This window comes from Zootoca vivipara, chromosome 2 (genome assembly GCF_965207765.1).
Source record: "Zootoca vivipara chromosome 2, rZooViv2.hap1.1, whole genome shotgun sequence".
NCBI lineage: Eukaryota > Metazoa > Chordata > Lepidosauria > Squamata > Lacertidae > Zootoca > Zootoca vivipara.
In genome coordinates, this window is record NC_142584.1 from 119,906,947 (window position 1) to 119,931,661 (window position 24,715).

At 45.2% G+C, this 24,715-nt stretch overlaps 3 protein-coding genes across 5 annotated transcripts in view; all 3 read left to right on the forward strand.

Moving 5' to 3' along the window:
* The window catches only part of LOC132591242 (uncharacterized), an 80,269-nt gene extending 76,818 nt beyond the window's left edge, over positions 1 to 3,451 (forward strand). The window contains 1 exon segment of the mRNA XM_088663883.1: positions 3,429 to 3,451. The gene's annotated coding sequence lies outside the window, so the exon portion shown is untranslated.
* The window catches only part of LOC132591243 (uncharacterized), a 75,168-nt gene that overhangs the window by 22,768 nt on the left and 27,685 nt on the right, over positions 1 to 24,715 (forward strand). The window contains exons 2-4 of one of the 3 annotated variants that reach the window (XM_088663809.1): positions 2 to 179; positions 312 to 438; positions 3,102 to 4,735. In XM_088663809.1, the coding sequence (XP_088519935.1) occupies positions 105 to 179; positions 312 to 438; positions 3,102 to 4,384 (1,485 nt within the window). In that variant the 5' untranslated portion in view covers positions 2 to 104 and the 3' untranslated portion in view covers positions 4,385 to 4,735. Of the gene's footprint in view, position 1; positions 180 to 311; positions 439 to 3,101; positions 4,736 to 24,715 lie in introns of those variants that run through there. The other 2 variants (XM_088663815.1, XM_088663812.1) reach the window with 2 other exon arrangements.
* LOC148687219 (uncharacterized) lies at positions 8,351 to 24,067 on the forward strand. The gene is made up of 4 exons (XM_088663948.1): positions 8,351 to 8,437; positions 10,992 to 11,157; positions 11,537 to 11,614; positions 21,745 to 24,067. The coding sequence occupies exons 2-4, from the start codon at positions 11,025 to 11,027 to the stop codon at positions 23,763 to 23,765; spliced, it is 2,232 nt and encodes a 743-aa protein (XP_088520074.1). The 5' UTR covers positions 8,351 to 8,437; positions 10,992 to 11,024; the 3' UTR covers positions 23,766 to 24,067.

Here is a 24,715-nt window from a genome sequence, read left to right on the forward strand (position 1 = left end):
GAGCTGCTCCCTGCATTGAAGTGCATCGTGGCAACAGCTAAAAGAGTCCCAGAAGTGGCCCAGTATACGCCTCCTCTTCCTCGGTCCTTTCCACTGGCAACGCAATGGCCTCCAAGACACCCTCTGAACGGTCTGTTCTTAAAGATGGAATGGAAAGAGGGGCCAGGCAGCTTCCTCAGGTAGCAAAAGAGCAACGGGAGCAGGGAGGTGGGAAGAGGCACAGATGGGACAACCCAGCTTTTCTCTGTGTTGAGTGGGGATGATGGAGATCTAAGAGAAACTCGGTTTTCTTCTTCCTCGTCTTTTTCCAGGGTCTGGTGACCTTTGAGGAGGTGGCCGTGTTTTTTACGGAGGAGGAGTGGGCTCTGCTGGATCCAGGCCAAAGAGCTTTGCACAAGGAAGTCATGGGTGAGAATTATGAGATGGTGGCCTCTCTAGGTAAGGAAACATTCTTATTCCTCTAGGCTGTTAGATGTTGGAGGTGTGAATCTGATGTTTGAGCCATTAATTCATGCTGTGTCTTCTTCTTTGGCGACCCCTCGTAGCCGTGTAACATTGTCTTCCATGAACATGGTCTTAACCATGTGTCAAATAAGTTCAATTCTATTTTTTAAAAAATAATTTTTATTAAATTTTACAATTTGAAAGAAAAGACATGCCTCCGCCCCCCGCCCCCGCCGGACTTCCCTCAACTCGGTCTTCTGGTTTGTTTTCCAGTTATCATTTCCTGCTTATTTTACTTTCTCAGTTTTACTTGTTTACCTTCCCAGTTGTTGGTATGATTTAAGTTCATATTACAGTGGTACCTTGGATTAAGAACTGAATTCGTTCTGGAGGTCCGTTCTTAACCTGAAACTGTTCTTAACCTGAGGTACCGTTTTAGCTAATGGGGCCTCCCACTGCTGCCCTGCCGCCACTGTGCAATTTCTGTTCTCATCCTGAAGCAAAGTTCTTAACCTGAGCTATTATTTCTGGGTTCGCAGAGTCTGTAACCCGAAGCTTCTGTAACCCAAAGCTTCTGTACCACTGTATTCCATTATTAACTTATCAACATTTTTGTTAATTGTAAGTGTTTACTCAAAACCTGCTAATGAGTCCAATTCCTTGCCTTGTTTCTGTAGATAAGGCCTGAATGGTTCCCAGTCTTCTTTAAATATTTTGTTGTCCTTATTTCGAAGTCTTTCAGTTAATTTTGCCATTCCAGCATATTCCAAAAGTTTTTCTTCTTTAGTTGGTATTTTATCACTTTTCCATCCTTGCGCTAATAGAATCCTTGCTGCCGTTGTCGCATACAGCAAAAGTTTTAGTTTCACTTTTGGCAGATCCTGACCCAGGATACCTAGCAAAAAGGCTTCTGGGCTGTTAACAAAAATAATCTTAAACATCTTTTTCATTTCGTTAGATATCGTTTCCCCAAATCCTTTAATTATTTTACAATTCCACCACGAATGAAACAAAGTACAGTACCTTCCTTTTCTTTTCTTTTCTAATACTTATTAGAGCCTGTTCTATACATTTTAACCGTTTTCATAGGTGTAATATACCATCGGTACATCATTTTCATATCATTCTCTTTTAACAAAGTACAATCAGTAAATTTCAAATTCACTCTCTGTGGGGTTGATTTAGAAAATGGCATGGCACACCCACCGGCCCTCAGGATTAGGAAGTGTAATACTGGCAAGCCAGTACAATGACAGGTCAGGGGGTAAAGGCATAGGTCAGTTGTACTGGGTGAGTCTTGGTGGATCTGGAAAGATTGGGATAGATCTGGCTGAAGCAGGCTTGACAGGAGAAGACCAGGATGGGTCAAACTTGGGTTAGGGAGAAACAATGGAAGCAAGTAGAGCCTTGGAAAAGTACTGAGTGTCACAAGATTGAGAGGAGGGGGGTGTTTAAAGAGCAGGGCATGTGACAGGTACATGATGTGTGGGATGTGCAGTTCACCACTTCCTTCACGGTGGAAATTTTGGGGTGTTGGCAGGAAGTGACATGTACCTGAACATTACTATGCATGAGGTTATACTTTGTAATTGGTTGGAAGCTGCATTACAAGTTAATCATTAGCTGTCAAAGTTGCTGTCAATAAATACAGGCTCCCGAGCTCCGCCCAGGGTTGGCCTTTGGGGAACTCAGCCTTATCTCCCACCTCGTTATTGGATTATCCATTACTACAACTCTCCATAATTTTTCCCAGTCCTCCATTTGTATATTATGTCCTATGTCTTGTGCCCACTTAATCATTACATATTTTACTTATTCTTCTTTGGCCTCCCTTTCTAATAATATATTTTACATCTTTTTTAGTGTTTTCATCTACAATCTCTTTTTGGAATCTAGAAACCGTGTAGCTAAACCCCTTTTTATTGTCTTGTTTAAACACCTCGTTTAGCTGTCGATATTGCAACCAATCATACTCATATTCTCTTAATATTCTCTCAAAGTCCTTAAGTTTCAATTTCCCCTCTTTCTCCTCTAACAAATCTCTATGTTGGCCACTCCCCTTCCTTATTTTGTTTTTTAACTGATATTATTCATTTTGGGGACAGTGTGGTGGATTAGTGCTTGCTGAGGATTCCGGTGCATTGGGGGTTAAACTATCCCTCCAATGATGGGCAGTTCTCCAGGAGGCGGAACTAGACTGTGTTTGAAAACAAAAGAGGAATAACGGTTAGGGGGAGTCAGTTGGGAGGAGAGGAGTCGGTTGGAGAAGGTGGATAGGGAGTGTGGGGAGTGAGGAGGTTAGGTTTGGAGGGATGAAATGCTATATTAAGTCTGGTCATTGGCCATCTTTGCTTGGGTTGATGGTACTTAGAGTCCAACCACATCTGAAGGGCCATAGATGCTTCACCTCAGCGTAGAAGGTTTCTCTTGGTGCGCAATGTTACATGGGAGTTGAAGGTAGAACTGGATACTAAGGGTTCTTGAGCCTATTTGCAGATTTCCTTTCCTTTCCTAAAAATGTAGTACATAGGAGAGGGCTGAATACTGGAGGTGTTAAAAGAAGAGGAAGTGGTGATTTAGTCTTGCTGTGTGTTAATTTCTCTTGTTCTCTTCCTTCAATACCTAACAATATTCTCTTTCCCCCAACTTTAAACCAGGTGATGGAGGAGGCAATCAAAATATTGAAGGGCCATCTGCAAAGTACTTCAGTGTGAGTGAACACCTTAGCACACATCTACAAACTAACACAGGGGATAAACCTTTTAAATGTATGAAGTGCGGAAAGAGCTTCAGTCGCAGTGCAATCCTTACTAGACATCAACGGATTCACACAGGGGATAAACCTTTTAAATGTATGGAGTGTGGAAAGAGCTTCAGTCGCAGTGCAATCCTTACTATACATCAACAAACTCACACCGGGGAGAAACCCTTTAAATGCATGGAGTGTGGAAAGGGTTTTGGTTTGAGTAAAATTCTTAGAAGACATCTACGAACTCACACAGGAGAGAAACCTTTTAAATGTATGGAGTGTGGAAAGAGCTTCAGTGAAAATGGAGGACTTACTATACATCAACGAATTCACACCAGGGAGAAACCCTTTAAATGCATGGAGTGCGGAAAAAGTTTTGCTTATACTTTCAGCCTTAGAAATCACCAGCTAACGCACAAACGGGAAAAACCCTATAAATGTATGGATTGTGGAAAGGGTTTTGGTGATAGTAAAATTCTTAGAAGACATCTACGAACTCACACAGGAGAGAAACCTTTTAAATGTATGGAGTGTGGAAAGAGCTTCAGGGAAAAGGCAAAACTTACTAGACATCAACGGACTCACACAGGGGAGAAACCATATAAATGTTTGGAGTGTGGAAAGAGCTTCAGTCAAAATGGAAAACTTACTATACATCAACGGATTCACACAGGGGAGAAACCATATAAATGTTTGGAGTGTGGAAAGAGCTTCAGACGGTGTTCACACCTTACTGTACATCAACGGACTCACACAGAGGCGAAACCCTTTGAATGTGTGGTGTGCGGAAAGAGCTTCCGTCAAAATGGAACACTTACTATACATCAACAGACTCACACAGGGGAGAAACCCTTTAAATGCGTGGTGTGCGGAAAGTGCTTCCGTCAAAATGGAGCACTTACTATACATCAACGAATTCACACAGGTGAGAAACCATTTAAATGTGTGGAGTGTGGAAAGAGCTTCCGTCAAAATGGAGCACTTACTATACATCAACGAATTCACACAGAGGAGAAACCCTTTAAATGTATGGTGTGCGGAAAGCGCTTCCGTCAAAATGGAACACTTACTAGACATCAACGAATTCACACAGGCGAGAAACCATTTAGATGTATGGAGTGTGGGAAGGGTTTCATTGAGAGTAGAGCTCTAAGAAATCACCAACGAACTCACACGGCAAAAACCATTTAAATATTATAATATGATAATATTTTATTCTCTTGTTAATTATGCCGTTTTAAATGTGTATTTTATATTTGACTTCACTTAGGAATGTTTTAAAAATGTTTTAAGATTATTATTTTTTGTTAACTTGTTATATATGTATTCTGTAGTTGGCCTCCATTAGAAATCTTTAAGATAATATTTTAGTTTCCTGTTAATTATGTTGCTTTGACTGTATACTTTATATTGATCTTTTTTCAGAAATGTTTGATTCTGGATTGTTTTATAGATGTTTTAATATTCTGTAAACAGCCTTGAGATTTTTCTTAAAATATAAAGCAGTATAGAAATGAAATAAATAATAATTAGTAATAATAATAATCATCATCATCATGTATGGAGTGTTAGAAAACATCAGCAAGCTCACAGAGAAGCAACTGTTTAAATGGAAGGAGTGTGGAAAGTATTTCAAATTATAATTGAGTTCTTCTGTCTAGTCCACCTCCCAGGTATAAGAACAGCAGCATAAACCACATTTTTATAGTTTCAATAAGGAACAATGAAAACACAGAAAGATCGGAAAGTAATACTTAAACTATCCTACGTTGTTTATATTTTATACATTCATTGCTTTATGATTCATGGCTTCATTAACGGCAAAGGGCATAAAATACCTGGTGGCAGCTTGAATAAAGGAGGTGCTGAGGGGAAGAACCAACATGGGGAGGGAAGGTGGCACAGAGAAATGTGGGCATTGCCAGTGGTTTCAGGAGAGCCATTAACGGTCTGTGAGCACCTAGAAAGGAACGCTGTGATCACTAAAAGTCAGCATGGGTTTCTGAAAAATAAGTCATGTCAGACTAATCTGATCTCATTTTTTGACAGAATTACAAGCCTGGTAGATGAAGGGAACGCTGTGGATGTAGCCTATCTTGATTTCAGCAAGGCCTTTGGCAAGGTGCCCCATGATATTCTTGTAAAGAAGTGGGCTAGACAATGCTACCATTCAGTGGATTTGTAACTGGCTGACTGACCGAACCCAAAGGGTGCTCATCAATGGCTCCTCTTCATCCTGGAGAGAAGTGACTAGTGGGGTGCCACAGGGTTCTGTCTTGGGCCCAGTCTTATTCAACATCTTTATCAATGACTTGGATGATGGGCTTGAGGGCATCCTGAGCAAGTTTGCAGATGACACCAAATTGGGAGTGGTGGCTAATACCCCAGAGGACAGGATCACACTTGAAAATGACCTTAACAGATTAGACAACTGGGCCAAAGCAAACAAGATGAATTTTAACAAGGAGAAATGTACCGTACTACACTTGGGCAAATAAAATGAAAGGCACAAATACAGGATGGGTGACACCTGGCTTGAGAGCAGTACATGTGAAAAGGATCTAGGAGTCCTAGTAGACCACAAACTTGACATGAGTCAACAGTGTGATGCAGCAGCTAGAAAAGCCAATGCAATTCTGGGCTGCATCAATAGGAGTATAGCATCTAGATCTAGGGAAGTAATAGTACCACTGTATTCTGCTCTGGTCAGACCTTACCTGGAGTACTGTGTCCAGTTCTTGGCACCACAGTTCAAGAAGGATACTGACAAGCTGGAACGTGTCCAGAGGAGGGCAACCAAAATGGTCAAAGGCCTGGAAACGATGCCTTTTGAGGAACGGCTTAGGGAGCTGGGTATGTTTAGCCTGGAGAAGAGAAGGTTAAGGGGTGATATGATAGCTATGTTCAAATATATAAAAGGATGTCATATAGAGGAGGGAGAAAGGTTTTTTCCTGCTGCTCCAGAGAAGCGGACACGGAGCAATGGATTCAAGCTACAAGAAAGAAGATTCCACCTAAACATTAGGAAGAACTTCCTGACAGTAAGAGCTGTTCGGCAGTGGAATTTGCTGCCAAGAAGTGTGGTGGAGTCTCCTTCTTTGGAGGTCTTTAAGCAGAGGCTTGACAGGCATATGTCAAGAATGCTTTGATGGTATTTTTTGTTTGGCAGGGGGTTGGACTGGATGGCCCTTGTGGTCTCTTCCAACTCTATGATTCTATGATTTCCCTGAGGACAGAGGAATCCCTGTGCCCCAGTAATTAGCCCATCTTTCAGAAATCTGTAGAAAGAGCAGGAAGTATAGGAGGCCAAAAGCAGAGTTCATCTGGAGCTGCTCCTCCCTCTGCCAGCATTGAGCATTTGCCCATGACATGAAGCAGCCACAGCAGGTGCTGCAAGCTGCCCACAGTTGGACTTCACCCCCCAAAGACCCCCTCCTCCATCGCCACAGGGTGCCACAGGGTGTCTTGGTCTGCTGAGCATTTTACCTGGGACCACATTCTGCATGCAAAGTGACTTTTTTACGCTGTTTGTTATAGCTTTTATCAACCCGACCCATCAAGGGTTAACTCAGACTCTATGTCTGACTGACATTCCAGGAGGGGAGGGGAATGGTTGAATGTTTAAAAGAAGGGAGAGCCGTTTTGTCAGTTGAGAGGGTGCTGGGGGAGCTGAAGTGTGAGGGTGGTTGAAAAGAAGATCTAGGAGAGTAGGTTTAGGTTAGGTAGTTGTTAGGTTATCTAATACAGGAGTAACAAGGTTATTGCCGTTGAAACTAAGCTTGTCCAACAGGAATACCTTAAAGCAACCATTACGTTCTTGAGAAGTAACATTTCCAGTGTTAAAGTGTAAAAACATGCTGATTCCCGTGTAGCAGGGGCCCAAAGGGCCCCAATTAAGGTGATAATGTAAATCCCTATAAATTCTAGAATATGCTTATAATAGTGAATTATGGGAACTTGTTGCTTTAAGAAACTGATGATCTAGCAAGATGCCGTTCTTTTACAAGAACAGAAGGTCAGCTAACACACAAATTACAAAGAAATAATTTATAAGCTAGAACACAAATTGTTACATAGAACACGTAACACAGGTTCCCAACACGCATACTATCTCACAAATGTAACATCTTATTGAGAATCAGAGGCCTAGCTAGCAATCCTTGGCCTAGTTAGCAATGGTTATTGCGCATGCGTATTAGATTAGGTAATGACATACGTATTAAATATGAAATGAGACAATGATGAATATTAAAATATTAAATGATGTAATGCTTTATGTGATTGGTTAAATCAAAATCCTTTGTCTGAAATGTTATAAATTCCTGCCCGACCTTTGGGCGGGGTTGCAGTATTCCGAAAAGATTCGACTGTAACCTTATTGCTTTGCAATAAACAAAATGGACTCCAAAAGGCTAAGGGGAGCAATAGGGGGGAGGTTCGGTTTACCCCATACCATCTCTGTTAGTTCTTTTAATAAGTGAGAGGTAGAATAAATAAGGTCTTTCGTAACACAAAGCATTGAATTTGAGACCTAACAAAATATGTTTAAAGATATGGTGTGTGGAAAGAGCTTCACTAAAGGTTTAATGTACATCTATGAACTCACATGGGAGAAACTTTCAATGTTTGGAGTGCTTCCATGAGAGTGGAGCACTTACAAAACACCAAGAAACTCACAGAGAAGAAACCATTTAAATGGAAGGAGTGTGGATAGTGCTTCAGTTCAGTTCATTATGTACCAGAGTAACACCTTGCGAATGCTTCGCATAACAAGCTCCGCTAACCCAGAAGTAGGTGCTCCTGGAAGCAAACTTTGCCCCGGGATGTGAGCACATGCAGCGGGAGGCCCCATTAGCAAAAGCATACCTCGGGTTAAGAACAGTTTCATGTTAAGAACAGACATATCAATTGTGTTGTAACCATAGCTGCCAAGTTATCCCTTTTTTACAGGGATTTTCCCTTATGCTGAATAGGCTTCCTCGCGAGAAAAGCGAAAACTTGGCAGCTATGGTTGTAACCCGGATTCTGGGAGGGAAGGAGGACAGACAGACAGACAGCCGGCTGTGCACAACTTGCGAAGGGTTAAATCGAACAGAACTGGAGTCCTAGAGAGGACAGGAAGTAGAGAGACGGAGCAGGTCCTCCAGAGCAGAACCCCCTCCCTCCGTGCTCGGTCTCTTCCGGCATCTCTTGTCTCTTGTCTCCTCCTCGTGCTGCCTCGGTTTCCCTCCTGGGAAGAATCCGGTGAGTCTCCTCTCTCTTCCCCCCTGGGGTGCCCGTGGGAGAAGGGGGGTCCCAGGGCTGCAGGGTGTGTGTGTTCTGCTTCTGAATGGCAGGGGGAGATCCCCAAGTTTGGGAGCAGAGGGTCCTGCCCCCCCAATTCCTCTCTGCCAAGCCAGGGAGGGGGCGAGTTTCCAGGAGGTCTGCCGCTCTGTTCTTCCTTTGCATCTTCCCTCTTTGGGGGAAGGAGGGAGGGGTCTGGGGGGGAAGGGCATGCCCAGAATCCCCCTTTCAATGGAGGAGCCCCTGCCAGGCCGTCAAACTACAAGAAAGAAGATTCCACCTAAACATTAGGAAGAACTTCCTGACAGTAAGAGCTGTTCGGCAGTGGAATTTGCTACCAAGGAGTGTGGTGGAGTCTCCTTCTTTGGAGGTCTTGAAGCAGAGGCTTGACAGGCATATGTCAAGAATGCTTTGATGGTGTTTCCTGCTTGGCAGGGGGTTGGACTGGATGGCCCTTGTGGTCTCTTCCAACTCTATGATTCTTTGATTTGCTCCTGGCAGATCCCCCTCCAGATCTGCTCAGGTCTCCAGCCCAGAGCCTCAAGGGAAGCCTCTCTGGGCAGGTGCAACGCCTGGGGCTCCTCCTGGGCTGGGAAAAAGGAGAGAGCGAGAGGGCTGGGCTGGCTGCACTCGGCTTGCCAGGGTTTAAAGGAACTGAGCTGCATTCCTTGAGAGGAGAGGATGGAAAGCCGCTTTAAGGACCCCAAGGCCTTGTCTTTAGGGGGATCAGGCAATCCAAGGAGGAGAAGGAGAGGGCTCTGGGCAGGCACCCCCAAACTCGGCCCTCCTGGTGTTTTGGGACTACAACTCCCATCATCCCCAGCTACCAGGACCAGTGGTCAGGGATGATGGGAGTTGTAGTCCCAAAACATCTGGAGGGCCGAGTTATGGGATGCCTGGCTCTGGGTGGCAGGTCTGCAAACTTTTCTCTCACTCTGATCCCAGAGTGAGCTTTCAAGGATGTTCTGCATCCTGGAGTTTCTCTGCAGCTGCTGCTATTCGAAAACAAGCCCATGCCCTTTGGAGTCACCCGGTCGCCCCTCCCTTCCCAAAGGAGAAACACCAGTCTTGTCTCAACTGCGGAATGCTTTATTTACATTACCTTTCACAGTGTGTAGGTAAAACTGGAGCTCCCTCCCACAGGAGCCAGGGATTGGAGGGAAATATGACAATCTATACAGAACACATGGCAAGCATGATGGTGAATAGTCTCTTAGAAAAATGTAAGATACAGAAGGGGACATGTCCTCTTTCACCACTTTTATGTATTATCAAGAAGAATAAGGAAAACTCCAGATATAAAAGGAGTTAAGGGCGGGGCAACAAAATGCCAAACTGAAGGCCTCTACAGATGATGTGGTGTTATCTTTAGGGGAACCTCTTAGTAGTGTATTAGAAGCAATAAGGCTGCTTGGAAATGCTGCAGATTTTGGAATAAGTGGGGGGAAACTAAGGTGTGAGTGAAAAACATGGATGTGCAGTCAAAAAATGAATTACAGAGAGTGAGTGGATAAAGAGTAAAATGAAATATATTGGAGTATGGTTAACAGCATAAACAACAACAACCCTGATATATTTCAAGATAATTATGTTAAAATCATGAACTTCAAAATAATATATATATATATATATACCATCAAAGCATTCCTTACAGAGGGCTGTCAAGCCTCTCCTTAAAGACCTCCAAAGAAGGAGGCTTCAAAGAAGGAGATGGTGTATAAGCACACGCGATATCTGAGGAGGGGGGGTGTATCAGTCTCATATTTCAAAAAATGTGGCATCACCAGCTCCTCTGCTTCCACATACAGATTTGGTCCCCATGCAACCCCAGACAGAGGCAAATATGGCCACAACACCTTCCTGGCTTGTAATGAGAGAGCTCAAAGAGCGTCAACAGGGCTCTCCATACAAAGCACCTACCGTGTTTATCCGAAAATAAGACACCGTCTTATATTTATTTTTCCTTTAAAAAAACAACCCCACATTGGCTTATTTTCAGGGGATGTCTTATTTTTTATTACGTGTCCAGCCTTGCCTCTTCCTTGGGGCCCTCCAGAACTGCGCCTATCATTATGTCTTATTTTCGGGGTATGGCTTATATTGCAGAAATGCTTAGAAATCCTGTTATGGCTCATTTTATGGGTATGTCTTATTTTAGGAGAAACAGGGTAGCATGGGAGCACCTACATGTAATAGCTACTCTGCTATTTTCTGCCCATGCTCTGGGGTTGCATTTTTCAGGCTTGGGGACAGGATGGTGACTGGTTTTTGCACCAAGTTCTGTCAATTATACCCACTGAGTTCAATGGGCCACTACTGTGCAGACCATGCCAGGCTTACGAAGTGGGGCAAGGAGCATACAGAAGAAATTGGAATCACTGGAGATGTTTAGAAATGGGGCCTCTCTTGGGAAGGGGCTGCCCCATGTGTGCTTCTCCAGGGGCAGGAGAATATCTAGGGCAAGAGAATCCCTGCAGGGCCTCTGAGGCTCCCTTTGCTTCTTCCTCTCTCCCAGGACCCTGCAGCTTGTTTTGGCTTCTCAGGAAGGATGGAAGAGACGGATCCTGCAAAGCTAGTAAGGATGGAAGGGGGAAGATGGACTGTTGACCTGGTCAGGTTGTCTCCTGCATCCTTCCCCACAACCTCTGAGCGTTCCCTCCCAGGGACCTCTAAGAGATCTGGTGAGTTTCAGGGGAGTGAAGATGGGGACATGGGTGGATGGAGCAGTAGAGGTATTGGAGCTTGCTCAGTTTGGGGGTGACGGGGGAGGCAGACAGGCAGATAAACAGGAGAGAACAGAGAACATTCAACATCGCATAGTCAAATAAATGCCTAGTCAGGAGTTCTTGTGGCCATTGTGTTTAGATTAAGTGTGAGTTATAGTCACTTTTCCTCTTCTGTCACCAATGAAACAATACAGAGTTACTCTACTCTTGAACATGGGAGGGAGGTTCAAAGTGAAGAAAGTGATTTACGTATAAATTAAAATTTAGACCAATCAGATTGAGATAACTGCTGATGGGGAGTGTGGAGGTGAAGATGTTGCTGCTTGATTCACAGACGATTTGCTGGATCTTGACCAGAGAACTCTGCATAAGGAAGTCAAGGAGGAGAATCGTGGCATCATGGACCCTCTTGGTAATGCTTCCTGTTTAGATCATAATATCAGTTTTGAAATTAAGCAAGTAACTTAGGTTTTGAAATCCCATACATACATCTATGTGATGAACCTCCACTATTTGGATGGAGACCAACAGCAACCCTAACCCAACAGAATCATAGAGTGAGGTCTGACCAGAGCAGAATACAGTGGTACTATTACTTCCCTAGATCTAGATGCTATACTCCTATTGATGCAGCCAAGAATTGCATTGGCTTTTTTAGCTGCTGCATCACACTGCTGACTCATGTCAAGTTTGTGGTCTACCAGGACTCCTAGATCCTTTTCACATGTACTGCTCTCAAGCCAGGTGTCTCCCATCCTGTATTTGTGCCTCTCATTTTTTTTTGCCCAAGTGTAGTACTTTACATTTCTCCTTGTTAAAATTAATCTTGTTTGCTTTGGCCCAGTTGTCTAATCTGTTAAGGTCATTTTGAAGTGTGATCCTGTCCTCTGGGGTATTAGCCACCCCTCCCAATTTGGTGTCATCTGCAAACCTGCCCAGGATGTCCTCAAGCCCATCATCCAAGTCATTGATAAAGATGTTGAATAAGACTGGGCCCAAGACAGAACCCTGTGGCACCCCACTAGTCACTACTCTCCAGGATGAGCAGGAGCCATTGATGAGCACCCTTTGGGTTCGGTCAGTAAGCCAATTATAAATCCATTGAATGGTAGCATTGTCTAGCCCACATTTTACCAGCTTCTTTACAATATCATGGGGCACCTTGTCAAAGGCCTTGCTGAAATCAAGATAGGCTACATCCACAGCATTCCCTTCATCTACCAGGCTTGTAATTCTGTCAAAAAATGAGATCAGATTAGTCTGACATACCCTATTTTTCAGAAACCCATGCTGACTTTTAGTGATCACAGCGTTCCTTTCTAGGTGCTCACAGACCGTTAATGGCTCTCCTGAAACCACTGGCAATGCCCACATTTCCCTGAGCCACCTTCCCTCCCCATGTTGGTTCTTCCCCTTAGCACCTCCTTTATTCAAGCTGCCACCAGGGATTTTATCCCCTTTGCCATTAATGAAGCCATGAATTATAAAGCAATGAATGTATAAAATATAAACAACGTAGGATAGTTTAAGGATTACTTTCCGATCTTTCTGTGTTTTCATTGTTCCTTATTGAAACTATAAAAATGTGGTTTATGCTGCTGTTCTTATACCTGGGAGGTGGACTAGAAGAACTCCATTATAATTTGAAATACTTTCCACACTCCTTCCATTTAAACAGTTGCTTCAAAGGCCTTGCTGAAATCAAGATAGGCTATATCCACAGCATTTCCTTTATCTACCAGGCTTGTAATTCTGTCAAAAAATGAGATCAGATTAGTCTGACATGACTTATTTTTCAGAAACCCATGCTGACTTTTAGTGATCACAGCGTTTCTTTCTAGGTGCTCACAGACCGTTTGCTTAATGATCTGCTCTAGAATCTTTCCAGGTATTGATGTCAGGCTGACTGGGCGGTAATTGTTTGGGTTCTCTCTTTCCCCCTTTTTGAAAATAGGGGCAATATTTGCCCTCCTCCAGTCTGCTGGAACTTCGCCTGTTCTCCAGGAATTTTCAAAGATTATTGCCAGTAGTTCTGAAATCACCTCTGCCAGTTCTTTTAATACTCTTGGATGTAATTCATCTGGCCCTGGAGACTTGAATACATCTAAACTAGCCAAGTATTCTTGTACTACCTCCTTACTTATTCTGGGCTGTGTTTCCCCTGCTGGGTCATCTGCTCCATATTCTTCAGGTCGGGCATTGTTTTCTTTTTTGGAGAAGACTGAGGCAAAGAAGGCATTGAGGAGTTCTGCCCTTTCTCTGTCCCCTGTTCGTATTTCATCTTCTCCTCTAAGTGACCCCACTGTTTCCTTGTTCTTTTTTTTTTTAAAACATAATTTTTATTGATTTTACAAATTACAAAAGATGGTACATACATAAACACCTTTTCCACCTTCTTCCCACCCCCCTCCATGGGTCCTCCCCTGCCACAGAAGTATCCCACGCAGGTGAACAGTCAGAAGTGGTCCATTTTATGATTGGGTTTCTGTCCTCCTCCCCCTCCCCTGCCCCCGAAGCCCCCCCCCTGCCACCAGGGAGCTCCAGTGAACCAGGGCAGTACGCAGGAGTTCATCCATCCAACCATCTATTGTCATACCAAAAAAAAAGAAAATACAAAAAGAGAAAAAGAGAAAAAAGAGAAGAAAAAAAAGACAAAAAGAAAAAAAGACAAAAACAACAACAACAAAAATTCATCATAATTGTTAAATTCATAATTGTTAAACCATATTTTGTGGGCTTCCCCACCCTCCCCCCTTCCCCGGTTTTTCTCCCTTATTTATCATCTTCAACAGTTTCATAGTTCATATTTTATAACATACACCTTTATATCTTATACCACTTTTAAACTAACTATTATCATTTTCGCCTAATGTCCAATCACTGAAAAATCAAACTCCCATTTTTTCTTCCCGTGCCTAATTTTTACCCCCTCTATAGGCCTCCATATTTTCACCTTTTTCCAGAATCAATTCACTTTTTAAACCTATAACTATTCCCAAACTAACCTTACACCCCCCCGAGTACCGGCTCCACCCCACCAATCCAGCAAGTTCCATAGTCAGCAGTCCAGTTATAATCCTATTAACCCATCCTTACAATCACAACTTCACTTTCCCTTCACCCCACCCCCTGTTTACAGTCTTTTGCCATCCAGGCCTCCATATCAGACCCCTGAGCTTCTTCTCTTCTCTGCTTAATTTTTCCTTCTTCCCTGTGGTCATTCTGGAGTTCCAGTAAATCCAATCGTGCCCCTCTCGAAGGGGAGGCACTCCATCCAACTTTTTGTAGAGTAAAATCATCATTTTTTTCGTGGTGGGCTTCATTTTGTGTTAAATCATCACAGTCCTCATCTTCATCTTTTCCTTCCAAATCACAATCACCATCATTGTCATTCTCACATTCGTCTTCTTCAGTTTCAAAAGCTTCATCTTCTAAGAAATCATATTCTGCCATCACCATCTGGAATTGTTGCTGTAACTCTTGCCGTTGTGTCTCCTCTTGACATAGTTCTATTCTTGCTTCCCACATTAAGGTCAAAACAGTCCGCTGAAACTCAGGCGGGTACCTTTTTGTTGACATAGTTCAGTCCTGTCAAGGTCAAAACTTGTCACATGGGGTGGAATATGATCGCAGTCTATTTTCTCGACTCCATTTTAACAAGCTGGCTGCATTCTTAAAAATAAAGTTCGAACTCACATTTCAAAAGCATATAGACCAAAAAAGAATTTCCAAAAAGTCCAGAGATAAAGATAGAAATAAAATTTAACTATAAATCCTGATCAGCTCACTGGGTTGTCTGGGCTGCCGGCTCCCGAGGAAAAGAAAGGTCTTTCTTAGTCTTAACCTCTTTCTGCAGGGCATTCACAACCACAGTCTCTCTCCCCTTTTACCCTGCATTTAGGGGAGATTCTCTTTGATGCCTTTGAGGAATCCTTTTAAGTTAAAATCTTCTGTTTACGGCTTCGGGTTTCTGTTTACTGTCTCTTATGTTACCGTAGGGGGGGGTGGCTTCCTCTTTTCCCCTCTCTCCCAGGTCCAAATTGTTGCCTTAATTTACATTCCAAAGAATCCAAATTACTCACAGTCTATTCATTTGCTGAATGTTCTTGGAAGAATTGGCCACCTCCACTTCCCAGACTCGCAGCTTCGCGCTCTCAGAGCAGCAGTGTCAGCCTGTCCGCCGCGGTTCACCTCCTCGCTCTCGGGGGCTTAAACAAAGCCGATCCGGGGAGGAGAGAGCCCGCTTTTGGCGCCGCCAGGCAAAATCCGTCCCCAAAAAGCTCGATTTGGGGCTTTTAAGGAGGTTTCGCTTCGCTGGAACGATTCCCTCCACCTCTGAAGCGCCGAGGTCCGCTCCGCTGAGCGGACCCCCATCTGAGCAAGATGGCGTGGTCAACCGGAAGCCCACTGTTTCCTTGTTCTTCCTTTTGCTACGGACATACCCATAAAAGCCCTTTTTGTTGCTTTTAACCTCTCTGGCGAGCCTGAGTTCATTCTGTGCTTTAGCTTTTCTGACTTTGTCTCTACACGTGCTGGCTATATGTTTGGATTCCTCTCTGGTGATTTCCCCCTTTTTCCATTTTTTGTACATATCCCTTTTAAATCTTAACTCAGTTAAAAGTTCTTTAGATAGCCACCCTGGCTTCTTTAGGCACCTTCCATGTTTCCGTCTCATTGGTATTGCCTGAAGTTGTGCTTTCAATATCTCCCTTTTGACAAACTCCCAATCATCATGAACTCCCTTCCCTTTTAGTATTTCTGTCCATGGGATCTCACCCAGCATTTCCCTAAGTTTTCTGAAGTCGGCTTTCTTAAAGTCTAGGATTTGAGTCTTAGTATGCTTGGTTGCTCCTTTCCACTGAATAATAATAATAATAATAATAATAATAATAATTTATTATTTATACCCCGCCCATCTGGCCGGGTTCCCCCAGCCACTCTGGGCGGCTTCCAAAAAAACAGAAATTCTAAAATACAGAAATCCATCAAACATTAAAAGCTTCCCTAAACAGGGCTGCCTTGAGATGCCTTCTAAAGGTCTGGTAATTGTTGTTCTCTTTGACCTCTAGTGGGAGGGCATTCCACAGGGTGGGTGCCACTACCGAGAAGGCCCTCTGCCTGGTTCCCTGTAACTTGGCTTCTCGTAATGAGGGAACCGCCAGAAGGCCCTCGGAGCTGGACCTCAGTGTCCGGGCAGAACAATGGGGGTGGAGACGCTCCTTCAGGTATACCGGACCGAGGCCGTTTAGGGCTTTAAAGGTCAACACCAACACTTTGAATTGTGCTTGGAAACGTACTGTGAGCCAATGTAGGTCTTTTAGGACCGGTGTTATGTGATCTCGGCGGCCGCTCCCAGTCACCAGTCTAGCTGCCGCATTCTGGATTAGTTGTAGTTTCCGGGTCACCTTCAAAGGTAGCCCCACGTAGAGCGCATTGCAGTAGTCCAAGCGAGAGATAACTAGAGCATGCACCACTCTGGAGAGACAGTCAGTGGGCAGGTAGGGACTCAGCCTGCGTACCAGATGGAGCTGATAAACAGCTGCCCTGGACACGGAGTTGACCTGTGCCTCCATGGACAGCTGTGAGTCTAAAATGACTCCCAGGCTGCGCACCTGGTCTTTCAGGGGCACAGTTACCCCATTCAGGACCAGGGAGTCCTCCACACCCGCCCGCCTCCTGTCCCCCACAAACAGTACTTCTGTCTTGTCAGGATTCAATCTCAATCTGTTAGCCGCCATCCATCCTCCAACCGCCTCCAAGCACTCACACAGGACCTTCACCGCCTTCACTGGTTCTGATTTAAAAGAGGTAGAGCTGGGTATCATCAGCATACTGATGGACACCCAGCCCAAACCCCCTGATGATCTCTCCCAGTGGCTGCATATAGATGTTAAAAAGCATGGGGGAGAGGACAGAACCCTGAGGCACCCCACAAGTGAGCGCCCAGGGGTCTGAACACTCATCCCCCACCACCACTTTCTGAACACGGCCCAGGAGGAAGGAGCGGAACCACTGCATGACAGTGCCCCCAGCTCCCAAGCCCTCTAGACGGTCCAGAAGGATGTTATGGTCGATGGTGTCAAAAGCCGCTGAGAGATCCAGCAGAACAAGGAAACAGCTCTTACCTTTGTCCCTAGCCCGCCGGAGATCATCGACCAGTGCGACCAAGGCAGTTTCAGTCCCATGATGAGGCCTGAATCCTGACTGGAAGGGATCCAAATGGTCCGCTTCTTCCAGGCGTGCCTGGAGTTGTTCCGCAACCACTCGCTCAATCACCTTGCCCAAGAATGGAAGATTTGAGACTGGGCGATAGTTGGCCATATTGGCCGGATCTAAAGATGGTTTTTTAAGAAGCGGTTTAATAACCGCCTCTTTCAGCGGGTCTGGGAAGGCTCCCTCATGGAGAGAAGCATTTACCAACCCGCGAAGCCCATCGCCCAGCCCTTCCTGGCTAGCTTTTATAAGCCAGGATGGGCAAGGATCAAGGAGACAGGTGGTTGGTTTCATTCGTCTAAGCAGCCTGTCCACATCCTCGGAGGTAACGGATTGAAATTGATCCCACAAAACTTGACTAGACAGGACTCTAGCACTCCCCCGCCCCGGCCCTGCTCCCACGGTGGAGTCTACCTCTTCCCGAATCTGAGCGACTTTATCTGCAAAAAACTTTGCAAAATCATTGCAGGAGATCATGTGGCCCGTACTGGGCCCGGATGGAGCAGGTGGTTCCGCTAAATTGCGAACCACCTGGAAGAGTCTCCTGCTGCTGTTTTCTGCAGATGCGATGGAGACGGTGAAGAAGGTCCTCTTCGCCGTCGCCATTGCCACTTGGTAGGCTCGAAGTTGAGCTCTAGCCCGTGTCCGGTCTGATTCAAAATGAGTTTTCCGCCACCGGCGCTCTAGCCGTCTCAACGACTGTTTCATTGCCCTAAGCGCCGGGGAAAACCACGGGGCTGTCCGGGCTCCATGCAATCTGAGAGGGCGCTTCGGAGCCAGACAGTCAATAGCGCTGGTTAACTCCGCATTCCAGCGGGCCACCAGGGAATCAGCTGAAAGGCCATCGACATGGGATAAAACATCCCCTACCACTCTTTGGAAGCCAATTGGATCCATTAAGTAGCGGGGGCGGACCATCCGAATCGGTCCCACCTCCCTGCAGAGGGAAAGGGTTGCGGAGAAGTCCAGTTGCACCAGAAAGTGATCTGACCATGGCACTTCTTTTGTTTCGCTTTTACTTAATGTCAGATCACCAACATCCATAGAGGTAAACACCAAGTCCAAGGCATGTCCGCGGCTATGAGTTGGGCCAGACTTATTCAGGGACAGCCCCATGGTGGCCATGCTTTCCACGAAGTCCCGAGCGGCTCCTTGTAAGGTCGTGTCGGCATGGATGTTAAAATCCCCTAAGACAACCAAGCTAGGTGTCTCCAGGAGCACATCCGACACGACCTGAAGCAGCTCGGGCAGGGAATCCTTGGTGCAGCGGGGAGGTCGGTACACCAAAAGGAATCCTGTACTGCCTCTATTGCCCAACTTCCAGAACATGCACTCAGAAAACTGGGTCTTCCCAATAGGACGCCTGGTGCAAACTAATGACTTCCTAAAAATCACTGCAACCCCCCCTCCCCGCCCAGATGGCCTGGGTTGCTGTGCATAAGAGAAACCTGGTGGGCAAGCAGCGCCAAGAACGGGCCCATCGGCTTCCTCCAACCAGGTCTCTGTCACACATGCCAGGTCAAATCCTCCATCCACAATCAGGTCGTGAATGGCGGTGGTCTTATTCATCATCGACCTGGCATTGCACAGCAGCACCTTCAGGTCATGTGGGTATCCCTTGCCTATTCCAATATCCGTCCGGTCAGGACCAGACCTGGAGGCAGGGATAGTCCTCAGACAACGACTAAGTCTGCCTCCTCGGTAATGACATGGTCTGGTCTTAGCGTAACTCCTCCTCCTACCCGTGACCACTGAGATCGGTTGTTCCAGTGCACACACCCCTGTGGAATCTGCCCCAGCCATTTTGCTTGCTGGGACCCCCTCCCGGGCAGCCCTGACCCCTCCCCTTAAAAACAAAATAAAACCTCTGTAAAAAACAGCAAAGAACTCAACAAAAGAAAAACACAAAAAAGACAATAAAACAATAAAACCAAAAACAATAAAAATTACAAATACACTAAAATTTAACAGATTCCCACACCCAACTAAAAATCCCTCCCACCTACCACCCCAAACACAATAAAACAATAAAACCAAAAACAATAAAAATTACAAATACACTAAAATTTAACAGATTCCCACACCCAACTAAAAATCCCTCCCACCTACCACCCCAAAGAAGATAAAAACATTAAAAAATCTTTAAAAAGCATTTTAAAAAGAACTCTGTGCTGTTTCAAGTTCCCCTGGGCAGCACCAGCAGCAGAGCGGCGGCAGCAGTCCTTTATGAGGCCTTCCAGGCCCCGCCCTAAACCAGGTGGAGAGAGGTAGGGACAGGGCCTGTGGGCACTCACAGCAGGAGAGAGTCCTGGGCAGCACCAGCAGCAGAGCAGCGGCAGCAGTCCTTTATGAGGCCTTCCAGGCCCCGCCCTAGACCAGGTGGAAGGAGGCAGGGACAGGGCCTGTGGGCACTCACAGCAGGAGAGAGTCCTGGGCAGCACCAGCAGCAGAGCAGCGGCAGCAGTCCTTTATGAGGCCTTCCAGGCCCCGCCCTAAACCAGGTGGAGAGAGGTAGGGACAGGGCCTGTGGGCACTCACAGCAGGAGAGAGTCCTGGGCAGCACCAGCAGCAGAGCAGCGGCAGCAGTCCTTTATGAGGCCTTCCAGGCCCCGCCCTAGACCAGGTGGGAGGAGGCAGGGACAGGGCCTGTGGGCACTCACAGCAGGAGAGAGTCCTGGGCAGCACCAGCAGCAGAGCAGCGGCAGCAGTCCTTTATGAGGCCTTCCAGGCCCCGCCCTAGACCAGGTGGAAGGAGGCAGGGGCAGGGCCTGTGGGCACTCACAGCAGGAGAGAGTCCTGGGCAGCACCAGCAGCAGAGCAGCGGCAGCAGTCCTTTATGAGGCCTTCCAGGCCCCGCCCTAGACCAGGTGGAAGGAGGCAGGGACAGGGCCTGTGGGCACTCACAGCAGGAGAGAGTCCTGGGCAGCACCAGCAGCAGAGCAGCGGCAGCAGTCCTTTATGAGGCCTTCCAGGCCCCGCCCTAGACCAGGTGGAAGGAGGCAGGGACAGGGCCTGTGGGCACTCACAGCAGGAGAGAGTCCTGGGCAGCACCAGCAGCAGAGCAGCGGCAGCAGTCCTTTATGAGGCCTTCCAGGCCCCGCCCTAGACCAGGTGGAAGGAGGCAGGGACAGGGCCTGTGGGCACTCACAGCAGGAGAGAGTCCTGGGCAGCACCAGCAGCAGAGCAGCGGCAGCAGTCCTTTATGAGGCCTTCCAGGCCCCGCCCTAAACCAGGTGGAGAGAGGTAGGGACAGGGCCTGTGGGCACTCACAGCAGGAAGAGTCCTGGGCAGCAGGTGGGAGTGATCATGCACCAGAAGAGCATGATCACTCCCACCTAATGATCCTGCCACTTCTACCCCACTAGCCAGGTCATCACTATTGGTTAGGACCAGATATAAAATGGCTGATCCTCTTGTTGCTTCTCCCACTTTCTGGACAATGAAATTGTCTGCAAGGCCAGTGAGGAATCTGTTCGACCTTATGCTCTTGGCTGAGTTACTATCACTGTTACTTTTCTCTCCCTTAATTTTGACCCAGATACTCTCAATTTGGCTTTGAAGTTTTAAATCCTGGATCTCTTCACAGGTATACACATCCCTGACATATAACGCTACTCCTCCTCCTTTCCTGTTTGGTCTATTTCTCTGAAATAGATTTCATCCCTCTATTACTACATTCCAATCATGAGACTCATCCCACCAGGTTTCAGTGATGCCTATTATGTCGTATTTAGTTTGCTGTACCAAGAGCTCAAGTTCATCTTGTTTATTTCCCATGCTCTGTGCATTAGTATACAGACATTGAAGACCGTTGATCATTCCCCCATGTCTCTTTTTTAAGGATATTTTCCTCCCACCACTAGGTCTATGTGCTGTTTGCTCCATTTGGTCCTTGACATTTGGATAATCATCTTCAGCACTTGGTAGACTCCTACCTTCAGGACCACTCTCTCCCTCCCCCACATAAGGATTCTAACATCCCCACCATGAACCCTGAATGAAGGGATATCCACTGTTTTCTCTGCAAATTTTTTGTGTCTAGTCATGCCTTTTAAAGCAATGACCAGGTTGTTTGAACTGCCCAGGCCTTCTTAAATGTCAGCCTCAGAGCTTTAAGGGAAATTGGAGATGGAGTGGATTCCAGGATTGAGCCAAACAAAATCTATCCCCGATAAAAGCCAAGCAATATGTCAGTTAATACCAGCCAACAAAGGCGGTGAAAACTATTGTAAGGCCTCACATCTAACTCTCTTCAGTTCTTCCTCTATCACAAGCATTCATTAACTATGTTCTTTCTGAGGCTCTAATTAACTTCTCTCTTAATTGCAGGTGGTGATGAATTGGAAGGGAAGAACAAGGGGGACCAGAACAGAATGCACATAGTGGAGAAGTCATATAAATATTCAGAATGTGGAGAGAACATCTGTCAGAGCTACCACTACACCTCACATCAAGGAAAGAGCTTCATTCGGAGGGATAGAATCTCTTCACATGAAAGAACTAGCAGCGGAGAGAAATCGTATCAGTGCAGAGAATGTGGGAAGAGATTCAGTCACCGTCAGAATCTCACTTGCCATCAAAGAATTCATACTGGGGAGAAACCCTATCGGTGCTTGGAATGTGGAAAGAACTTCAGTCGGAAGGAACATCTCACTTCCCATCAAAGAATTCATACAGCAGAGAAACCCTATCAGTGCTTGAAGTGTGAAAAGAGCTTCAATCGGAAGGATGGTCTCACTTCCCATCAAAGAATTCATACAAAGGAGAAACCCTATCCGTGCTTGAAATGTGGAAAGAGCTTCAGTCACAAGCAGAGTCTCGCTTCCCATCAAAAAATTCATACAGGGGAGAAACCCTATAGGTGCTTGAAATGTGGAAAGAGCTTCATTCGGAAGGATGGTCTCGCCTCCCATCAAAGAATTCATACAGGGGAGAAACCTTTTCAATGCCTTGAGTGTGGAAAGAGCTTTCGTCACAGTGCCAGTCTCACTTCCCATCAAGGAATTCATACAGGGGAGAAACCCTATCAGTGCTTAGAATGCGGAAAGAGCTTCGGTTGCAGTTCCAATCTAACTACGCATCATAGAGTTCATACACAGGAGAAATCCTATCAGTGCTTGGAGTGTGGGAAGAGCTTCGGTCAAAGGCAGGGTCTCATTTTGCATCAACGAATTCATACCGGGGAGAAACCCTATCAGTGCTTGGAATGTGGAAAGTGCTTTAGTCAACGTGCACATCTCACTTCCCATCAAATAATTCACACAGGGGAGAAACCCTATCAGTGCTTAGAATGTGGAAAGAGCTTCAGTAAGAGGGTGCAGCTCACTTACCATAACAGAATTCATACAGGGGAGAAACCCTATCAGTGCTTGGAATGTGGAAAGAGCTTTCGTCGGAGAGGTGATCTCACTTCCCATCAAAGAGTCCATACAGGGGAGAAACCATATCAGTGCTTAGAATGTGGAAAGAGCTTCAGTAAGAGGTTGCAGCTCACTTCCCATAACAGAAGTCATACAGGGGAGAAACCGTATCCATGCCTGGAATGTGGAAAGAGCTTCCGTTATAGGCAGAGTCTAGATTTGCATCAAAAAGTTCATACGGGGGAGAAACCCTATCAGTGCTTTGAATGTGGAAAGAGCTTCAGCCAGGGGGTCCATCTCACTTCCCATCAAAGAATTCATACAGGGGAGAAGCCATATCAATGCTTAAAATGTGGGAAGAGCTTTAGTCTCAGGCAGAGTTACACTGCGCACCAAAGAATTCATACAGGAATGAAACCCTACCAGTGCTTGGAATGTGGAAAGAGCTTCAGTCTCAGGCATAATCTCACTACCCATCAAAGAATTCATACAGGGGAGAAACCCTATCAGTGTTTAGAATGTGGAAAGAGCTTCCGGGAGGGGCCCAAGCTCACTTCCCATCAAAGAATTCATACAGGGGAGAAACCTTTTCAATGCCATGAGTGTGGAAAAAGCTTTCGTCACAGTTCCACTCTCACTTTGCATCAAAGAATTCATACAGGGGAGAAACCTTTTAAATGCCACAAGTGTGGAAAGAGCTTTGGTCAGAGTTCCTATCTCATGATCCATCAAAGAACTCATACAGGTCAGAAACCATATCAGTGCTGTGAATGTGGGAAAAACTTCAGTCAAAGCGCCCATCTCAGGACGCATAAAAAAATTCATACAGGGGAGAAACCCCATCAGTGCTTGGAATGTGGAAAGAGCTTCAGTCACAGGTACAGTCTCACTTCCCATCAAAGAATTCATATAGACAGAAAAGCAAAAAAAGAAAATACCGGTAATGACGCAAACATTATTAAACAACCCTTACAAAACACATTTGTATAGAAAAGAGAAAGGGCGGGAGAATAACTAAAAATAGCCTTTATCACATTTGTATCATATATCATATTATTTGTCAACACATAGAAAGGCAGGCTCCTCCCCCAAGGAAGGAGAGTCCAACACCTTCCAAGGGAGTCTGTTCCACTCTGGAAGAACTCTTCCTGTCCTAAAGTATTTCCTGAGGTTTGAAATGTAAAGAGAAAGAAGGGACCTTTTACCACATGTGGTGGACATGCCCCAAAGGAAAAGACTTCTGGAAAAAGATTTATAATGAAATGAAAAGAGTGTTGAAAAACACCTTTATTTTTTTAAAAAAACCAGAAGCCTTTTTACTTGGAATAGTAGGGGGAGAAATCCCCAAGAAAGGCATTATATTCTTTTTGTATGCCACAACAGCTGCTAGAATATTACTCACCAAGAATTGGAAGACATCAGAGATACCTACGATAGATGATTGGCAAATGAAGATGTTAGATTTTATGCAACTTGCCCAAATTACTGGGAGACTACAATAATAATAATAATAATAATAATAATAATAATAATAATAATAATAATAATATATTTATACCCCGCCCATCTGGCCGGGTCTCCCCAGCCACTCTGGGCGGCTTCCAACAGAAGAATAAAACACAATAATCTATTAAACATTAAAAGCCTCCCTGAACAGGGCTGCCTTCAGATGTCTTCTAAAAGTCTTGTGACCAGAAGGAAGAGACGGTGGAAGAAGATTGGGGGGGGGGATTAAAATTTATTTGAAAAAATATTGTAAGATTAAAAAATTATTTCCTTTGTGAAGATATATAGTTTACATGCGCTAAAATAAGATTTGAAGTAGTATTAGTATAGAATTTAGAAATTGGTTAATAAAGTAAGGAATAATTAAATTAAGTTTTGGTTATAGAAGATGAAGAATAAACTGCTAAAGTTGTATTATAATGAAATTCAGAAAG